A 21,276-nucleotide genomic window follows, 5' to 3' on the forward strand; every position below is an offset into this window, starting at 1 on the left:
TTCAGTGGCCTTAGTACGTTCACGGTGTTGTGAGGCTGTCCCCACAGCCATCTCCAGAACTTCATCTTCCCGAACAGAAACCACCTGTAAACACTAACTCCTCCATTCCCTCCTCCTGCAGCCCCTGGTGATACCATTTTTTAAAAAAGAAAGTGTATATATATGTTTGATTTTTTAGAGCAGTGGTTCTCAACCTTGGCTGCACATTAAAATCACCTGGGAATCTTTTTTTAAAATCCTGATTTCTGGGCCTCATTGGAGGATGAGGCCCAGAAATCAGGATTTTAAAAAGATTCCCAGGTGATTCTAATGTGCAGCCAAGGTTGAGAACCACTGTTTTAGAGAGAGAGGAACGGAGAGGGAGAGACCAATCAGCTGCCTCCTGCACACACCAGCCAGGGCTGTTACATCACTTTTTATACGTGGAAAACAAATGCTACTCAACTGAAACTGCCCCCTTTCAGTGACCTCTGTGCCAGCGCCAGGCATCCTGAGGGCAGTGGAAGGCAGTCTTGTTTTCTTTCCCGGCCCTCTGCTCTCCAAAAAGCTCTGACTACAACCTCCTCGCAGCTCAGAGAACATCCCTCAGGGCCCCGGGCAGCCTGGGTCCCTGCCAGCCAGGCTGTATGGCAGGGAGGTTGAGAATGTGCTCACCCTCCCAAGAGTCCCCCCCTACCCCCCACCTGCAAACCCAGAAGTGCTGGGTACAGCCCAACCCTCCAGCTCAGCCCCGGAGACAGGCAGGACAGGCCTGGCCACTGGAGGTGCAACCCCTTACCCAGAGTGCTGAGAGAATGTTCCAGCACATTCGGGGCAGGCAGACGGTATGCTGAGTCTGCCGAGGCAGGGACAGAGCTCAGCAAGGTGACCAGGGCTGGCTTGTCAGAGCAGGCCCCGCTAGCTTTTGCCTTAGCTGTCCCCTTTGCCTTAGAAGCTCCTCCCCTAGGACTCAGCACAGCTGGAGCTTCTTGTCATTCCGATTCCGGCTGAAGAGGCCTTTCCTGACCACCCAACCCAAGTACCCAGGCACCGTCACCCTGTCTTTCAATTACTCCTGGGGTTCACCTCCTGATATTTTCTTGTTTGTTTGTTCATGGTCTGTACACACACACACACACACCAGCAGCTCCTTGAGTGCAGAGACCAAATGGCTCCTGCTTCCTGCTGCCCTTTGGCACCTAGCACAGAGCTGGCCACAAAGGAGCGCGATATACACTGCGGTGCACATTGCAGGTGTATACTGCGGGTGCACACTGCGGGTGTATACTGCGGGTGTATACTGCGGGTGCACACTGCGGGTGCACACTGCGGGTGCACTTGCAGGTGTATACTGCGGGTGCACACTGCGGGTGTATACTGCAGGTGCACACTGCGGGTGTATACTGCGGGTGAACACTGCGGGTGTATACTGCAGGTGCACACTGCGGGTGTATACTGCGGGTGAACACTGCGGGTGTATACTGCAGGTGCACACTGCGGGTGTATACTGCGGGTGCACACTGCGGGTGTATACTGCGGGTGCACACTGCGGGTGTATACTGCGGGTGCACACTGCGGGTGTATACTGCGGGTGTATACTGCAGGTGAACACTGTGGGTGTATACTGCGGGTGAACACTGGGTGTATACTGTGGGTGCACACTGCGGGTGTATACTGCGGGTGCACACTGCGGGTGTATACTGCGGGTGTATACTGCAGGTGAACACTGTGGGTGTATACTGCGGGTGAACACTGGGTGTATACTGCGGGTGCACACTGCGGGTGTATACTGCGGGTGCACACTGCGGGTGTATACTGCGGGTGTATACTGCAGGTGAACACTGTGGGTGTATACTGCGGGTGAACACTGGGTGTATACTGCGGGTGCACACTGCGGGTGTATACTGCGGGTGCACACTGCGGGTGTATACTGCGGGTGCACACTGCGGGTGTATACTGCGGGTGCACACTGCGGGTGTATACTGCGGGTGTATACTGCAGGTGAACACTGTGGGTGTATACTGCGGGTGAACACTGGGTGTATACTGCGGGTGCACACTGCGGGTGCACACTGGGGGTGTATACTGCAGGTGTATACTGCGGGTGTGTGCTGCGGGTGTATACTGTGGTGTATATTGGGTGCATACTGCGGGTGCACACTGGGTGTATACTGCAGGTGTATACTGCGGGTGCACACTGGGTGTATACTGCGGGTGTATACTGGGGGTGCACACTGTGGGTGTATACTGCAGGTGTATACTGCGGGTGTGTGCTGCGGGTGTATACTGTGGTGTATATTGGGTGTATACTGCGGGTGCACACTGTGGGTGTACACTTGTGGCAGTGAGTTGCTGGTTCGTGTACAGGGGAACATTCTCCAGACAGAGACCTTGGGAGGTTGGGTGAGGGAGTAGCCTGAACAGGGGTCACTTCACATAAGTGACAGCTGATGACAGGACATCTCTGTGAAGAACAGAGGGACCAGACAGTGTTACGGGGGATGCCAAGTGGTAGGGGCAGGGCGGGCAGAGATGCAGCAGGGACGGTGGGGGCGAGGCTGAGTGATCCCAGAGGGCTCCAGAGCGGTCACCGAGCCCCACGGAGAGCAGAGCAGTGTCAGGAGAGTGCAGCGAGGCCAGCGCCAAGGTCAAGGAGGGCAGGACTGGCTGCGGACGGTGGGGTCCGGTAGGGGTAGCCGCCCGTAGCATTTGGCAATGACTGGGAAGTCAGAGGTGACTCCAGTGTCAGCATCAGTTCAAGGTTTGGGATTTTGTTTTGCTTTCTGTTGTTGTTAATGGATATTTTCCCATTGGTATTTAGAGAGAGTGGGAGGGAGAGAAGGGAGAGGGAGAGACAGAAAAAGAGAAATATTGATGTGAGAGAAACATGTAGATTGGTTGCCTCCCGCACACACCCTGACCAGGGCTGAGGATCATGCCTGCAAACAAGGTATGTGCCCTTTACCAGAATTGAACCCTTCAGTCCAGCTGACACTCTAAACACAGATGCACATCGGCCAGTGCTGTTTTGGTTGGATTTTATTGACAAGAGCCTGTGCGTGAGGGGAGTGTGGTGGGAGGCCTGGGGGCTCTGCAGGGGAGCCGCCCTCGGGAAAGGGTGTGAGCAGGGGACAGAGGCAGTGAACAAGCTCCTAGCGGTGTCCTGAGCCAACCCTGGAGGCTGGTCCATGCTTGTGCTGCAAGAGGAGTCTGCAGCGGGCAGTACAGCTGTGCAAGGCCGTGCCAGACGCCTGGTGGCTGGGAGAGGCAGGACCAGCTCGGGCCTGCCCACAGCCTCCGTGTGTTTCCCCATCTCTGCGCCAGCCCCGCTGCCATGGCCTCCTCCCTGGTGTCAGCTGCAGGCACTCCCCTTTCCAGTCTGGCTTGTCAGACGGATCCTCATGAAACACACCTTCAAAGGGCCATTGCAGCCCACAGCTGCCCATGCTCAGCCCACACGCCCCCCTCCCAACTTCTCCTCTGCGCAGCCTGCCAGGGCGGCCCATTCCTCTCAGCCGCCTCGCGAGCCAGCTCAGCGCCTCCACACAGGGCTCTGTGCACCGACACGTCTTCCTTTTCACCCATCACCTCCCAACTGGATCGTGTCCCAGGGCCATCTCAAGCTTACTCTTTCTCACAGCCGCCCCAGGAGTAAGGACTGTTATCACCCATCTTGCACAGATGGGGAAACAAGGCAGGTGCAGTTAGGGCACTGCTCAGGGTCACTCAGCAGCAAGGCCCTGGCTCCAGAGTCCTGCCCTTCACCCGCATGAGTCACCTGCGCTTCCCAGCCCCTCCTTGGCTCGCACTGTGGTGACAGCCTGGACTGCACCTGCCATTTCCGGTGGCAGGTGCCTGCTGGTTCCTTGAGCTTTAGTACTGAATGGCAGGTCAGAAGACCAGGCCATCCCTTCCTTGTCCTTCTTAATGCACAAGTGCTTGATGAACCTATCAACTGATTCCCTAGCAATGGGGTGCAAGGGCTGAGCACTGGTGTGGGGGAGAGGGTCTGGGACGAGTGCTGGGCAGAGGTCCTCAGGCCCTGCTGGCAGAAGTGTCTGCTGCCTGCACTGCTTGGCTCCCCGTCTCAGGCTGTGAGGATCAGGACTTCTGTAGATGGTCAGCACGCAACAACTCCAAAGCGTGCATCTTTCAGGAGAGCCTCAGGGTCCAGCTGCCTCCTGGGGTTCCTGTGACTCCCTGGACTATCCCAGAAGCAGCGGGGCTCCAGCCTCAGGCGTCAGTATGCTCCAGACACTCTCAGGTCACTGCAGATACAGCCCTGAGCAAACTCAGTCCCACCCTCGTGAAACTCATGGTTCAGGGCAAGATGGACATGGGGACCAGGGAAGAAGTACCGAGCCCTGGCATGCCAGGTTGTGTTCGTGCTGCAGAGAAAGATGGAGCCGAGAAAGAGGAGTGTCGGGAGGATGCTGTTTTATAAGGATGAACAGGGACATTTGAGCACAGACCTGAGGGAATCGAACAGGTTTGGGGGGAAGAAGGAACAGCAAGTGCAAAGGCACTCGGGCAGGCAAAGGCCTCTTAGGTTGGAGGAAAACCAGAGGCCAGTGTGGCTGGAGCAGAGGGCTGAGGGTGGAGCAGGAGTGGTGTCAGAGAGGTAAGTGGGAACTCAAGCCCCGGGCACCTCCAGGCGGAAGTGGAGATCCATTGGAAGGAAGAGGAAAAACATAATTGATTTATAAAATGTTCCCACTCTTGAAATTGACTATTGGGGCTGGGGAGGAGGGAGGTGATGGCAGTAACCATGGTAAGAGCTGGCAGTTCGGCCTGGGGTGGCGGTGCCATAGGTTGTGAGAAGTGGTCAGATTCTAGGTACATTCCCCAAGGACAGCCAGTGGGACCCGGGATGTGAGAGAAGGAGGCAAGCAGGGCTCCAAGGCTGTACATCCGGCAGGTGGAGAGGCACTTGACGGAGACAGGCAAGCCCGGGTGGAGCAGGCTGTGGAGGGAAGTCGGAGGTAGTGTCTTGTCGCAGGCCACCTCTGGCCACACAGCAAGCATCTTTGGTCAAGTCATGTCTTCCAGTTTGGAGTTTGAAAAACGTGGGCTTCAAATTGCTGACATCAAGGGGGATGAGGTTTGCATCTACGAGGGGAACTAGTTGAGGCACTGCCCGGCTAGTCACTTGTTAGTTCACTTAATGATATGGGTTCAACGTGTACCACGTGCCAGGCACTGTGCTAGACTCCGGGACAGTAAATGAAGGTGCCCTCATGGGGCTTACATTCTGGTAAGGGAGGGGGAACAGATAATAATAAAAAGTAAATTGCACAGCATGTTGGAAGGTAATAAACTCCATGGAAATAAGGTAGGGCAGAGTCAGGATCGGCGAATGGAGTGGTGAGGGCGGGAGGTTGCAGGGACCTGGGCGGGCCTCGCCAGCCAGGTGGGCCTGGAGCTGGGCTGGAAGGAGGGGAGGGCAGCTGTGCAGTCTGGTCAGAAGGACCACTCGGCACAGGCTCCCGGAAGCAGCAGGGGCCACCGGGGCGTCGCACACAGGTGAGATCCTGGCCTTCTCTGGGCAAGAGGAGCAGCGGTCTGGCTGAGCCAGGAGCGACAGGCTTTGTGGCAGTGCTCGCACTGGAACTGGCCTGCCTCCTCTGCCCGCAGCCTGTTGAGGCCAGTGGAGCGCTGCCTTCCTGGGATCATTTGCTTCTGGCCTAGAAGTGTCTGCCCTCCAGGGCTGAGTGTTTACGGAGTCGGCTCCCAGACGGGGCCAGGTGGGGAGATGCGCTGGCCCAGCTGGGACCCGTGCAGGCCAAACGAGTCCTTATCCTGGAGAGAGATGGGCTGGCTGACCTGGCACCACAAGGGGATAAGCAACCAGAAGGTGGAGGCTCGCTGTGCTGAGTGGGATGGCGGGATGGAGTGAGGGGAAACTGGGGAGCTCTGCATGTGTTCCTCTGCCCTGCCTGAGGCTCACTGGCTGGGAGGGTCCACTGCGGGGAGGGCTGCAGAGCGCCCCTGTGTGCCCCTGTGCTCGCACAGCTGTGAGCCCTGAGCAGGCAGCGCTGTTTTGGAACCTCTCCCCAGACTTGCAGGGACTGAGGAAGAGGCACACTGGGTGTGGTGTCTCTCTTCACCTAGCACCTTCCCTCCCTCCCTCTCTCCCTGCCTCCTCTCTGCCCTCCTGATGGATCAGACACTAAGCCCAGAGCTCTGGCTTCCTCAGGCCTGACTCCTCGCCCTCACCCCAGCTGCTCTTTTGGGCTAAGCCCACAGCTGCTCGGGGGCTGAGCAGGTGGCTGAGGGTGTCAGAGGGAGGAAGCCAGGTGTGCTGGGCAGGCTGGGCTCAAGCAGGGGTCGGTCTCAGGGCTCAAGCCCTTCCCCCTTCTGCTGCCCTGCACCTGCTACATCTGAAGAGATGGTGCCTCCGTGAACCTCCCCCACCCCCACGCTGCTCCCTGGTTCTGCACCACCACCTCTCCAGGCGGCACGTGGCCTCAGAGGGACGGTTGGAGCCCGCCTGCCCTGCCACCGTTCGCTCTGGGGCAGCTGGGCGGTCCTGGCTGGGGCCCAGCTGAGGCTGCCCGCACCAGGTGCAGGGGCTGGCGGGAAGGATCGCTTGCCACAGACACCTGGACTCATGTGGACCACGGTCCAGAGGGTGGGGAACACTGGCCCATTTGTTCAGAGAGGGTGGTCAGTTGGGGAGGGGGAGCTAGCAGATTAAGTGACATTTCAGCCCAATGCAAGTTGTGGACCTTGTGGGGAATCCCCATTCCAACAGAACAACTACAGGAGAACATATCTGAGACTCAGAGAAATCAGCACAGGTGTTAGATCATAAAAGGAATTCATTCTTGGTGATTTTATTGGGCAAGAAAATGGTATTATGATTATATTGGGAGGGATCCTTATCCTTTTCTGTTAGAAGCTCTTTGTGGGTAAAATATTACAGTGTTTAGATTTGCTTTAAAATTCTCTGGGAGGAAAATGGGGGGGAGAGGATGGAACAGTAGGCAGCATGGTGATGGCATGGACCATTGTTCCCAGCGAGGGAGGGGGGCGGCATGCAGCTTCTCCCCTTCCCCGAGCCCTTGCTCAGGCCCCACAGGGACACGTTAAATGGAAAGAGAGGGACGCGGGCGAGTGGGCCAGAGTAGCTCAGCCAGGGGGCCTCCCTGGAGACAGAGGAGACCCTCTCTGCTGGCCATGCTTCTAAACCAGTGGTTCTCAACCTGTGGGTCGCGACCCCTTTGTCAGTCGAACGACCCTTTCACGGGGGTCACCTAATACTATCCTGTGTATCAGATATTTACATTACGATTCATAACAGTAGCAACATTACAGTTATGAAATAGCAAAGAAAATAATTTTATGGTTGGTTCACAACATGAGGAACTGTATTTAAAGGGCCAGAAGGTTGAGAACCACTGCTCTAAACCATGAGTGTCTGCTGACTGCAGGCGAGTGGGCGGCCTCCAGCCCCCGGAGCCCTTCTTCCCTGGTCACTCCTCCGAGGGGCTCACCCTGTGCCAGGCCTGGGTGACCGTGTGCCCTCCTTCTCGGGAAGGTGTGTGCGCACCTCCACTGTACAGAGCGAGAGTGAGAGGTGGACCCAGGTTCTGGAAGCTGGTGGTCTGGCTCCAGAACCCACACTCTCAGCCACCAATGCCAGCGAGGCAGCCAGGGCAGGAGCCGCCCGACGTGACGGCCTCTCTCCCCCGCAGCTGGTAGTGCTCAGCCGGCTCCTGCGCCTCATGAGGCCGGCAGCCCTCGGGCAGCACCTGGACTCCGAGGCCTCGCCACCCCGCCAGGAGCAGCAGCCCACGGCCAGTGCTAAGCGAGACTACAAGGTGAGCACGGGGAGCCAGCGGGGCGGGTGAGGCAGGCCCTCGCCTTCGCCCGGGGGCCCTGAGGGGAAAGAGACCTGCACCTGCCTCCCTGGTGAGCGGAGACTCAGTCTGGGCCCTGCCTGTGGTTGTGCCCTGCCAGGCCCCACGCTGGGCGCTGCGGGCACAGGCACAGGCTGCTCGGGTTCTGCTGCCGGACGCCCGGCCTGGTGGAGGCCACGGGCCCGTTAGTCCCACAGCGCCGGTCAGAGAGGACACAGGCAGCCTGATGCTGAGGGAGGAGTGGGAAGGGACACGAAGGAGAAGCCAGGGGGTGTCCAGACAATCCGGCCCCCTGTTCTCCGAGGGCAGCGCCCGGTCAACCTGCCTGTGCCCACTTGGCGTGGTTGTCGTTGAGCCCAAGTCATCCCGTTGCCCCTCCAGACACTGCCCAGGTTCCCCGAAGCCACCCTCTGGCGGCAGCGGCAGGTGTGGGTTCGGAGAAGTGAGGCCGTGGCCCCGGGGTGAGCGCCAGCAGGTGGTGTGGGGCTTCAGACTGCATCCCAGACCTGGGTCCTGGAGCCTCGATCTCAGCGAGCACGCCCCGGGCCTCTGGGTGAGGAGTGCAGACAGGCGCCCTCCTAGTTTAGGAAGGGTGATCCCAAAGGCTCCTGGGGGCTGGCAGTCAGAAGTCTAACCTTTGGGCATCATCCTGCGAATCAGATAAACGAATTAATTACTTAATGAACACAAACCGACCATTAGGAAGAGCGGGAGCCCGCACGCTCTCCTCCGGGGAGTGGAGGAAGGTTGTCTTCCAGCTCCACCTGACGCTGGTGCCCTGCCAGGCGCGGCCTCCCGGAGCGTGGGAGCGCCCACGTGTCCCTTCTCCGGTCCAGCTACTTCCTGACACATGGGCGCTGGCTCGGAGGCGAGTGGAGTGTTGGGGGTCAGCCCGGGGCGGTCTGTCTGAGCAGGGCAGTGGTGAGAGGCCTCAGGCCTGGGCTGGAGAAGGAGGAAACAGGACGGAGGAGGGGAGGGGAGAGGCAAGGGAGGGGCTGTCTGTCCACCACGTGGAGAGTGCGACCTCCAGGCGCCTTGGGGCCACTCCCGTGACCTCACCCAGTGGGCGGGGTACCCTTTATTTTGAGGACGGTTCTCTCACATATGCAGGAGTTGTGGAGCGTCCCCCTGGCCGGTGGCCATATAGGACATGACCAGTTTGGCCTGGAAACATGGAGTGGCCCGGCACCAGGACAGAAGTGCAGCATGTGCTGGCCAGGGCAGCGAGGGCACAGGGGGCTCCTAATGCCTTTGCAGAGGGAGGCACGAGCCCCCTGGCCTTGGTCCTGCCTGAGAGGGAGGTGGCCCAGGGCAGGGGAGGGGAGAAAGCAGGCCAGGCTGGCGGGAGGCACAGCAGAGACAGAAATGTGAAGTGTCCCGACTCCTGGGCGGGCTCTGCTCTGACCTGGAGGCCATGGTGGGGGCAGTGGGGCTGCTTACGGCTCCAGCAGCCCAGCCCCACTCCCAGGCCGGCTGGCTGACTCCTCATTAGGCCCCAGCACGTTTCATCTTCAAAGATGAACAGGCTACTCACCAGCCGAAAAGAGTGGAGGCGTCACCCGCCCTGTTTTACAGGAGTGGTGGTCTGGGCCGGCTGCGCTTTTATCCCAGAGCTCAAAGGCCTGGCCTTCTTTCTCCTTGAGGCGCCCGGGGAAACCAAGGCCAGCGTGAGGTTGAAAGGGGACGGGCCCTTTCCCAGCCCTTGGGCCCCCTCCCTCAGACCTGCTCGCTCCTGTCTGGGTGATTTCCTGCCCTGGAGAGACTGCGTGGTCACAGCCCTCCCCAGCCTTCAGATAGACACTCCGCCAGGCTCCACGCCCGCTTTCTCACCTCCTCTCTCTGCCTGGGGCCTTGGCACAGCCTCCTCTCCCGGTGAGGCTCCCAGCCTGCCCCCCAACTGGGAGAGGCGCTCTTGCTGCCCAGGGCATGACTTTTCTGTCCTCCCTGATCTGGTGACTTTGCAGTTGTCCCTTTACTTGTCCTTAGCTGGGCATGGCCTGTGTCTCCCAGCATCGTGTGGTATGCTTGGCGCCAGATGAGTGAATGAATGAAGCAACTTCAATTCCTCTTCCTCTCTGAACTCCCCCTCCCCCACCCCTCATTCTGGAGGGCCTGAGACCTGCTCACTCTGCACGCCCTCTGACCTCTGACCAGTCTCTGCATGTGGCCCCCTGTCCTCTAAAGTCCTGGTGTCTTAGAGCTGCAGGGGTCTGTAGCCTGTGAGACGCTGGCTTCACAAGGGTCACCTGCTTGTGAGAGAGCCAATCAGAGAACAGGGTGGGTAATTCTAAGCCAGTGAGGTTCCTGCCTGGGAACGCTAACCGCTGCTGCCGAGTGCCACCAAGGAGGCAGCCTGCTGCTAACATCCCTCGGTGGGAGGGTAGAGTGCTGCTGTGTCCTGGCAGCTCACACAGAGCTTGTGGAGTAGAGGAGCCCTGCTTCCTCACGGGCAATTAGAATACTTGCAGCATTTTCAAGTGCTTTTGGATAAAGAAATGGTTGCCCAGCCCTGGCTGCTGTGGCTCAGCTGGCTGGGCGTCATCCCCTGAGCAACAGAAACGGTTGCCCAGCCCCTTGTGGTGTGTGGGTCAGACTGTTTTGAACAGAAAACAATTAAAGCCCAATAAACTCAGGAAGAGTTTGTTAGCTCCCCCTTTCCTGCTAGAGACTCAGAGAGAAAAACCTGCCTCAGAACAGGGAACCTTCTCACTTAGGAATGAAGTGTGGCAGCTAGGCGGGGTCCAAGAACATCCTATTCCGAGGTTCCCCTCTGCACCCACTGTTGTGGGGGGGCAGGCAAGAATGTATTTACCGAACGTTTGATCGTTCTCAACCACCTGTGAATTGCCTACCTCCCCCTCCTTAGTCCAAAAGGACATATGCACCTCAGCTTGCCTTACTAAGGGATATTTGTCATTTGTAGTGTGTGTAATTTTTATGTTTATGTGAATTCCCTTGAACAAATATTAAGGTTTGATTTTCGCCCTGGCTGGTGTGGCTCGGTTGGTGAAAGGTTGCTGGTTCAGTTCCCCATCAGGACACATGCCCAGGCTGCTGGCTTGATCTCCGGTCGGGTGCATGTAGGAGGTAGTTAATCGATGTTTCTCTCTCTCTCCCTACCCCTTTCTCTCTAAAACCAATTTTAAAAAGATTTGGTTATCTCCTTTTACCTTCTGTATGTCTTTCAAATCCTTCCACCAGCCAGAAGAGGGATGTTTCCCTGCCCTTGCGTGGCTGGTGTAGGCCTTGTGCTTGTCCGGTTTCAGAGGGGCTCTGCCAGAGGACAGACAGAGGTCAGAGTGTGGTTTGGGGTCTGAGAGGGGGAGAGGATGTCTTCATGCAGGAGTGGACTCCAAGAGTTGGCCTCCAGGTTCCCCCTCTGACCCAAGGGCACCAGTTCTGTGAGAGACAGGCCCCTGGGCTCCGTGGGAGGCTGCTCCAGCCCCTGGCAGACAGACGCAGGTAACTGCACTCACGAGGCCATTGCCTCCAGGAAGCTACCCGCTCAGCCTTCCAACCAGAGCCAGGGATCCAGAGCTTTTTTGTTCTATTGTTAACTCATGTAAACCATTGTCGATGTAAGAAATGTCCAAACCTGTAGATAATTTTTAAAAATATACATTTTAATTGATTTTTTTACAGAGAAGAAGGGAGAGGGATAGAGAACCAGAAACACCGATGAGAGAGAAACGTTGATCAGCTGCCTCCTGCACACCCCCTACTGGGGATGTGCCCGCAACCAAGGTACATGCCCTTGACTGGAATCGAACCTGGGACCCTTCAGTTCCCAGGCCAACGCTCTATCCACTGAGCCAAACCGGTTAGGGCAATTTTTAATGAATTTGGTTGAAAAATGCTCCTGAAAATGGCAGTTTTGCAGATTCTTTTATACATTAGAGTCGAAGGAGGAGATGTAAAGGGGTTACATGAAACCCGTTGGTAGATTAGGGAGGCAGGAGAGAGCAACGTGGGGTGGGGATCGCTGACATTGGATAAAGGAAAACAGACACATACTTCTTTTTTTAGATATTTTTATTGATTTCAGAGAGAAAGAGAGAGGGAGAGAGAGGTAGAAACATCAATGATGAGAGAGAATCATTGATCGGCTGCCTCCTGCACCTCCCCTACTGGGGATCAAGCCCACAACCCGGCATGCGCCCTGATCAGGAATCGATCCATGACCTCTTGGTTCCTAGGTCGACGCTCAGCCACTGACAGGTACTTCTTTTACATTGTGGGTACAGGACGGTGAACATTTACCGCACGGAGATGGTATGCGGGGGTTAAGATAACAATGACAGTTCACTCTGGGTTGTGAGGGCTCTGAAAGAAGATTACTCTGACATTTCAAAGGCATGTTATCTTATTGATGCAAAAAGATAGTAGGCAGGCTCACTTAGGTAAAGACTGACTTTGTCACGCAAGCTGCGGGCCTCGGACGTGACCTGCTCTCAGTTAGGAATTTTGATGATCAAACCATCTACGTGATGACTTTAGGTCCCGTGAGTTTGTAAGGCCGCGTTGGCCTCCCCTGAGCCAGCAGGTTTAGCACGTGGCCCCTTTCTTGTCCGCAGCCTTTGGGCAGCTTTTGTCTGGTTGTACCCTGGCCGATCTCAGGGTCTCGGCCTCCCTTTTACTGAGGTTGTTGATACTGGCCTTGCTGAACCTCCGCATCTGCTGTGCCCCATCTCCCGCCCTTCCCTGCAGGGTCTCTATGGTGCAGGGAGTTCTCCCCAGTTTGGTTACATTTGGGAGCTTTGAGGAAGTAGACTGTCTCTCACTGTGAAAGAAAAGGAAGGTCCACAAAGGGGAAGTCCGGGGGCGCTGCGCCAAGGCGCCAGGAGCCCGTCCTGTCTCCTCGTCAGCTTCTGGCCTCATCCTCCTCACAGCCAGATGATGTCCTTGTGGGACAGACACTGAGGTTCTGCACACGTGATGGGCCCTGTCCCTGGTGGACTAGCTGCAAGAGACCACACGCCGGATGAGCCTGGCCGGCCACAGGTGGCTCCTGCCAGCTTCCTCACCATGCCTACGGCCTGCGGTCAGCCCTGTGCTGGGCGTGCCTACGTGGGAGAAGTGCTGGTGTAGAATTGATGGTTGGAGGGGGTGTGCTCCAGGCTGGACCACGCTTCGGGCCTCGCGTCCTTTGAGTGCTCTTACCCCGGAGATCCCCGCATGCCCACCGCAGAGGGCGTTGGCCTGGTGTGCCTGCGTCTGTGTGCCTGCGTCTGTGTGGGTTGTGCACCTCTCCTGTATATCTTTGTGGTGCATATATCTTTGTGGTAATAGAGCCGACGAACAAGTTTTACTGCTTTTGCTTCTGCTGCTGTGATGGCTGCAGGCCTGTCCCTGTGTCTGGCCTGCTGCCAAGAGCACCTGAAGTGACTGGGGTCGGCTTGGGCGGTTCTGGGAAGGGCAGGGAGGGGGCAGGCCCCTGGGGGCTGTGTGCCTGCCCGCACTCTCCTGCCGCTCCCAGCAGCATGGGACGGCGTTCCCTGGGGCTGCTGAGCACAGGCCTGGTGCCTGGTGCCTGGAGCCTCTCCCTCTTCCTATCCCCTCTGCCTTCTCCTTGCACGGGACTCCCTGTCTTGCTGCCCCTCCCCCTGCCTTAGGGAGAGCCATGGTTAGCAGGGAAGGGAACTGACTGGGCACGAGGAACAGGAAGCAGTTGTTGGGGAGTCGGGAGTCCCTTCCCTGGCTGGTCGTTGGTGCGTTCTTGCTTCCTCCACAGTGAGGAGCCTCAGACATCTTTGGAAGTCTCTGTCAGAGCCGGCCTTTGGAGAGCTGGCCCTAAAGGGCCCCTGCGCACCTCACGCACCTCCGTGGCCGCTGAGCCTCTACAGAGTGGCCTCCTGAGCATCCGAAGCCACACGGCTCGGGCCCAGGCCCGCTCTGTCGGGCATGTGAGCAGAGCTTGACGGGGCAGAGCTCGGCGGGCTTCTCCAGGCAGCTGGCACTCAAGCCTGCTCTCTGCCCACCCACCCCAGGCCCAGGGGCCCCGGCACAGTCCTTGCCCCGTGCTTGTAACTTCTCTGTTCTGACCTAACACCTTCCCAGCCTCTTTGTCCTGCAAGTCCTCCTGGGCCACCCTGTGATCATCTTCCTCCCATTGCTGCTCGGGAAAAAGCGACCCTCGGTGCCCGTCCGCCAGCCCAAGCCCTGCCATCCCTGCTCCTCAGCTGGCCCTCCATCCATGCACTTCCCTCCGGGGCCACATCACACCACTTGATTCCAGGCAGTGCTGTCCTTCCCAGAACCCCCTTCTCAGGCCTGAGGCTTTGCTCCTGCTCTTGCTCCTCCTGGCAGCGCCGGCCTGTCCCCTGTCCTGGATTCCGTGGTCCACAGGCTATTCACTCACCCAAACAGCATCACTGTTGAGTCTGTCTCAACTGCATCCCCAGTGGATCCCTCTTCAGAGGGAAGAAGCCCCTTCTGCTGGGCACAGCAAGGGCCCAAGGGACCCTTCCCACCCCCTGTGCCCAGCCCACCTGCCCAGGCCTGAGCCAGGAGGTGGAGGAGCAGTGCCTTTTTAAAAAATAAATGTCTCACCCTAGCTAGTGTGGCTCAGTGGATAGAAGGGTCCCGACTGAAGGGTCCTGGTTTGGATGCCAGTCAAGGGCACATGCCCAGGTTTCAGGCTTGATCCCCATTAGGGGGCGTGCAGGAGGCAGCCAATCAGTGATTCTCTCCTATCTCTCTCTCCCTCTCCCTTCCTCTGAAATCAGTATAGTAAAAACAGATAAACATGTCTCTACTGATTTTAGAGAGAGAAGAATGGAAAGGGAGAGAGAAAGAAAGAAACATTGATGTGAGAGAAGCATCAATGGGTTGCCTCCCCCACACACTCCAACCAGGGATCAAACTGGAAACCCAGGCATGTGCCCTGATCAGGAGTCAAACCCACCACCTTTTGGTGCCGGGACGATGCTCCAAGCAACTGGGCCACACCGGCCAGGGCAAGAGCAGTGCCTTCTAAGTGCCACGTCTAAGCAGCGTAGGCTCAGCAGCACCACACAGCTGAGGAGCCTGGCAGGGGGTGAGGCCCCACCCACTGCTCTGTCTGCAGGAGCAGTTGCCAGGCAGACTGTGCTTCCCAGCAGCTCTCTGCTCTCTGCCTTTCCTGTCCCTGCTCCCTGTCTTTGCCAGGACTTTGTAGTGACAGAGACTCAAACACACCCCGGCAGGTCTGGAGGGCCCCTCCAGCTGGGACAGGGTTGAGCAGTGTCGTGAGGCCTCGGCGTTGCTCCCTGAACCCCGCAGCTCTGCCTCCCAGCAGGCTCTCCCCCTGGGGCTGGACCCTCCACACTCCCACCCTGCCCCAGCCAGGAAGAAAGAAAGGCTTCTGTCCCTGCCTCCTAACCAGAGTCCCAGAGTTTAGTCTCAGTGGCTTGGCAAAAAGGTCATGTGCTCATCTCTAAACCAATCACAGAGCCAGGTGCACAGGAATCGGCCAGCCTGGGCCATGTCTCCCCTAGAGTCAGGGCTAAAGTCACTCTCTTGGAGCAACTTGGCCTGGATGTAGGGAACAGGAGGCTGGGACAGTGACAAAAGAAGGGGCAGAATCTGGGCACCTGGAAACCTTAGACATCCATGGCATCCTCCTGGTCTTCGGCCATGGGCAATGGTCCTACGTTGTTATCCTTGGGAGGCAGGAGGAGGGCTGTGCCTGCCAGGAGCCAGATCAGCGAGTGGGGAAGAGAAGGGAGGGAGCCATTGCTCTGGAGGAGGCGCTGCACTGGGAGGCCTCTCCAAGCCCCTGAGGATGCTCGGGCCATGCCCGCTGCTCTCGGGCTCCTCAGCATGGCGCCCACCTACTGACGCGTGGACTCTCACGTGGAGAACCTAGTCCCGCTTGGGCAGACGCAGAGCTGGGTTTCCGGTCCACATCCCTCTGGGGTCAGGGTCTCTAGTTCTGGCTGGAGAAGCAGGAAGAGCCAGCCAACCCCTGCCTGTCATCTCCCCAGCCCTCAGGGCCAGCAGGAAGCTGGAAGGGAAGGGTGGCTGGGTGGGAGGGCTCTAGCAAGGCTTTGCCTACAGCACCCCACCCCTCCTCCCTCAGGCAGATGAGCAGTAAGTCAGATGCTCAGATAACCTCCCTACAGCTGGTCCCCAGGAACAGAAGCCCTCAGCCTTCCTGCTTTCGTCCCAACTCCATCTCTCCCCCACCCTGCACCATACTGTGCCCTGGCCTCCAGTTCCGCCCTGGCCTCCAGTAGCAAGAGCCGAGGCCAGGGCCGCCCAGGGCCTAGACCTGAGGCCAGATAGAGCTAAGAAAATCCTGTCTCTCCTAAGTGAGTTCAGTCCTCAGGTCTGAGGTAGTGGACGGACACAAGCCAGGCTCCAGCAGCCTCCAGGTTCCAGGGCCTCTGCAAGCCGTCCAGCCTCTACCCAGCGGGGCTCCGAGCACTCTCTAGGCGCCATCCCAGCAGCTGACCCCAGTCCTACTCCTGTCCAGACGCTACAACTTGTCTCCCATCACCCTCAAGTGCCTCATCTCTGGGCTCAAACCCACCCCCACCTCCGAACAGGCACTTTCATTAAGAGGTGAGTGTGGCAGGCCCTGCTATGACGTCTCTGGCCTCTCTGCCCTGTGCCTGCAGGGACCCTGGCCTGGGAAGCGGTGTGTCACCATCTCTTCTCATTTCCTGGTGATCAGTCCAATGTCCTCGTCATTTCCTTCTCTCTAGGACTTCTGGCCGAGGACTTGTCCTGATCAGAGTCATTTCCAAACTCCGCTTCCCTCTGCTTGCTGCTGTCATGACGGTCCAAGCCAAGGTCAGGGTGTGACTTGAGCAGGCGTATGGCTGTGGTAGCTGTGGGGGTCGGGAAGAGATAGCGTCCTCGAGAGGCTAGCAGAGGCCACATTCCAGGACAGGTCCAGATGAGGTCCCCCTTGAAAATGCATCCCCTCTTGTCTTATTTTTGTGGACACACCAGCCGGACGAGCTGCCAGGCTTTCTCGTGGGCTGAGGCCCTTGGCCTGGGGCCCGCAAGTAGCCCTGCGTCAGGATTACTCATCACTAATTATTGTTGTCATATCCCGCCTGTGGCGGAGGGCCTAGACCATGCCCTGGGGGCTCGGGCTCTGGGCCTCTCCCTATCCAGCCTCCAGTAGGCCCTTGGGCCCTTGCTGTGCCAGCAGTAGGGCCTTGTTCTCTCTGAAGGGGGACCCTAGGGGTGCAAGTGCGCGTGCGCGCGCACACACACACGCACATGCACACAATCGGAGCTTGTCCAGCTTAAGGCAGAAGCACAGACATCTGCTCAGATCTAACCTTCACTGGAGGTGGTCACACAGTCAGGGGACCTCTCCAAGCTCAGTGTCCACATCTGAGGCCTGCCCCGCCCCCTCAGGGCACTGGGAAGTAGGGCTGTAGGTTTAAATTTCATTTTGAAGAACAGAAAGAAGGAAAATAAAAATTCTCCAGGACGCAGCTCTGGCCTTGGGTCTGAAATGTGCCACGGGAATAGACCAGGCAGCGTCAGTCTTGCCCAGGCCAGATTAGCTCTAGCGTTGACCCCCTCACCTGTGTGTGAGTCTGACTGTCTCCCGTGGAACAACCCCGAGAGGACCGCACAGGACAGTGCCGGGCCGGGGGCAGAGCCTCTCCTGCAGTCCGTGCTGTGGCTGGGCTGCACTGCAGGCCCTCTGGTCAGGCTGAGAGCAGCCCAGCCAGGTGGTGGCTGATGCAGGTCCCCCAGCGCAGCTACCACCCAGAGCCAGTGAGCCAGAGGGGCGAAGCCGGAGGAGGCTGCTCTGGGGTCCCGGGGTCCCGGGGTCCCGGGCAGAAACCCTGACACCCATAGGCATTCGGGGCTTTTTGAGCAGGAGCCTGGACCCCTGGGCCCCAGAGGGCACGTCCCGTGGGTCCATCTTGGTCCTCCCCAGCAGTTGTTCCTGGGTCAGCCTTAGCTCACCCCCTCCCCCGCCCCCACAGCAGCTGCCTGGGGCCTGATGGGAGCAGCTCCCACAGGATCCTCCTGCCAGGGGCCAGGTCTGCCATCCCCTCCAGCCTGGCTGCCTTGAGAAGGGCTGGGGTGAAGACTTGCCTGGTTCCTTAAGTCTGGATTCCTGTCATGACCTGAGGTGGGAGAAACCATAGTGTTCTGGGCGGAGCCAGTGGCTTCCTGGGAGATCCTCTCCCTCCTCCTCTCTGCCCCTTTTTAGCACAAATGCTCCTGGCCACAGCCCGCTTCCTTGGCACAGCTGGAGGGGAATTTTGTGAAGGAGGGAGTTCCTGGGAAACAGCCACCCTTTCCCCTCTCCCCGTGTGATGCAAGGCTGCAGAGGGAGTCTTGGCCCTGGTTCCTGGGGTCAGAACTCCCCCTTGGTGGGTGACAGGCCCAGCACACTGTCTTCTATCTCTTACCCTTGTCATCCATCCTTCCCCAGGGGCCGGGTGGGCCCTTTAAGACTCCAGAGCCAGGAAGGAGGCATCCTGCACGGCACTTCTCAGAAAAGTCCGCCTGGCTCTGGGAAAGACCCAGGAAGCGAAAGCTGCAGGCCTTGCCAGCGGCAGCGGCGTTGGCAGGGGACGGTCCCGTCTTGTCCACATGGGGTTCAGGCACGTCCCGTTCCGCGCCCTCAGACTCTGCCTCTCCCCAGTTGTTGTCTGAGGTTTCCTGGGCCCGTTTCCCATGGGGGCTTCCCAGCCTCCAACTCACTCACACCCAGTGTGTTGGGGGGAGGCCGGGGGTGGGGAGGCCCGGGGGGGGGGGGGGGGGCTGGGCAGCCTGAACGGTGAGGGCCCATTTTTCAGACAAGTTCCTGAAGACTGGACAAGTATAGCCCCTCACCGCCTCCTGCCTCGCTTTAACCCCGCCCCCGCGCCTTAGGGAACTGGAGGGGCCTGGGCCGCCATGCACTCCCAACTGTGCAGGAAGTGGGAGCGGCGGGGGCTTTGGTGGCGACCAGCAGCGTGTGCCTCTGCCCAGCCTCCCCCTTTCCTGTGTCTTGAAAGAAATCAGAGCCCCGAGCCTGGTGCCAGCCGGGACAGGAATGGGCTTGCTAAGTTCAGGAACTGGTCACAGCCACTGGAGCAGGAAACAGCGCTCACACCTGGCTGTCTGCTTTGTGTCCTCCTGGGCGCACTGGCTCTCACCACGGCTGGCTGGCGCTCGGGCCGCCTCTGGTCCCCCAGCCACAGTGGGACTGTCAGAGGTGGAGACTCCGCCCGGCCTCCCCTGAGCCAGAGCCCAGTGTCCGCTAACGTCTGCTTTTCTGGGAGGCGCGCACCGGCGCTGAGACTGCGGGTCTCGGGCCTGCAGAGTGACGGGGACGTGGTCTGGGCGTGTCCTGTGTACATAATGAAGCCTTTCCCCAAAGCACTGCTGTACAGACTAGCCGTCAAGATTCTGACCGCAGGGGAACTGTTTCGGGGATCCCAGTGTTTGAGTCCTGCCTGGGTGCACTGGCCAAAGAAATGCAGGAGCAGGAAGTGGGGTGGGCGAACTTTCCTCTACCCTCAAGGTGCACAACTTCTGGCTGGTCTAATAATCAAATAGACTTGAGACAGGTTAGCAGGAGAAATTAACCACATTTAACACATGTGTATGGGAACCCCACATGCCAGCAAGGTTCCGAGACAGAGGGGACTGAGGTATATAATCTGCTGTGGAAGCTTCACAGGCTCAGTGCAGGACGATAAGGGCAGATGTGCCCTGGCTGGTGTGGTCAGTGGCTAGAGCGTTGGCCCAAGTACTGAAGAGTCACAAGTTTGATGCCTGGTCAAGGGCACGTACCTGGGTTGCAGGTTGGATCCCTGTCCCCAATTGGGGCACCTGGGATGTTCTCGTTCTCCCCCCCCCCCCCCGCCCCCGCCTCCCTTCTACTCTCTGTAAAAGTCACGGGGAAAAAATATTCTCAGGTGACAATTAACAAAACAAAAAAAAGAAGAGCAGATGTTTACTAAAAGTTTGCCCTGCCGTCTAGGTGGGTTGAAAGGATTATTGCTGCAGTGGGCAAGGCCTCCAGCTCAAATTCTTCCAGGCAGTTACAGGTGGGAGGCAGAAGTTGCTCCTCAGCCTGCGGCTAAAATTACCTTTGGCTTCAAATAGTCTGCATACCACAAGAGCACATCTTGGGGTAACTCGTCTGGACCCCCACAAAAGGAAAAATAGTTTCATAGTGAATTGCCCAATTGGGAAAGCGGGAGCTCTAGCAGCCCGATGGTGTATGGGTTGTAGGGCAAAATCACAGGACCCTGGCTTAGGGATGTGGGCTGTGCTGGGAGCTGATCGCTGATGGGTCAGGTCTGAGGACCGCTGAGGTCTGTACAGCATCCCGCTCTTATTTTGTGGAAAGTAGCCAAGGGGGGTCTTTCTACTTTAGGGTTAAGGAGCTAAAACATAATTTGGGTGAAGATGTTATCTTTAACCTGCAGAGGTCTGAGCCTTGTCAGGGCCCAGGCTCTGTCTTCTGCTGCCTCGGGGACTGCGGATTATTGGAGAAAAGGCTAGGTCTCTGAGGGGTATATATAGAGAGAGAAATGATTTCTAGCGCTAGGATTCAAAATTAAATTTAATCAAAGTTGTAAGGACCCTCGGTTCAGCACCTTATCCCCTTAAGTGGGGTCAAGGTCTTCCTTAAAGGGCCCCTGTCACTGAACCCTGATTCCAGGCATCACCCTCGAATGCAAGGAGAAACGCACCAACCCCTCTTCTGGGTAGGAGCCGCACCCCCCCTGCCCCCACCCCCAGCTTTGGAAAATGGGCTTATAAAATAAAACGTGGTTAGTGGGGCTTTTCTTCAGAGCTACCATTTCCTTCTTGCTGTTACACTCCCACCCCCCAAAACTTCAGGAGATTTTCCTCCAGCTCAATCATGGGAAAAAGCAAAAGAACAAAGTTGTGAAATTTGCATACAAGTAGTCCTTTTTTCCTCAATAAATCCCTCCTCACAGATTTCCCCCAGGGCATTCCTCAGATCCTGGGCCCACCCCACCACACTGTCTCCTAGGAAGCTGAGTTCTGCAGGGTGCCTGGCCCCAGGGCCCCATTCAGGCTGGCGGAAGGTCCCCTCTAGCCTCAGGCTTGCTGTGCACAGCACAGACCTCCACTGAGCGCGGGCACAGGGAAGAGCCACTGTTCCCAGCTCAGGGCTAAGGGACAACTAAGTGAAAGGAATTAGAACTAACCCCTTTCTCTCCCTCTCTGCCCGGCCCCTCCCAAATTCGGCAAGGCCCCTAATTCCACGGTCGGCAAACTGCGGCTCGAGAGTCACATGCGGCTCTTTGGCCCCTTGAGTGTGGCTCTTCCTAAGCCTTAGGAGTACCCTAATTAAGTCAATAGCAATGTACCTACCTATATAATTTAAGTTTAAAAAATTTGGCTCTCAAAAGAAATTTCAGTGGTCGTACTGTTGATATTTGACTCTGTTGACTAATGAGTTTGCCGACCACTGCCCTAATTCAAATTTTTCAGGTAGTTAAAAGGAG

General features: G+C 57.7%; 1 protein-coding gene across 1 annotated transcript in view; it reads left to right on the plus strand.

The window, feature by feature from the left end:
• Positions 1-21,276, plus strand: part of FAM178B (family with sequence similarity 178 member B) — a 104,991-nt gene that overhangs the window by 79,744 nt on the left and 3,971 nt on the right. Inside the window, exon 14 of the mRNA XM_059659063.1 lies at positions 7,676-7,801. Coding sequence (XP_059515046.1) covers positions 7,676-7,801 — 126 coding nt within the window. The remainder of the gene's footprint in view (positions 1-7,675; positions 7,802-21,276) is intronic.

Source organism: Myotis daubentonii, chromosome 12, assembly GCF_963259705.1.
Source record: "Myotis daubentonii chromosome 12, mMyoDau2.1, whole genome shotgun sequence".
Classification (NCBI taxonomy): Eukaryota; Metazoa; Chordata; class Mammalia; order Chiroptera; family Vespertilionidae; genus Myotis; species Myotis daubentonii.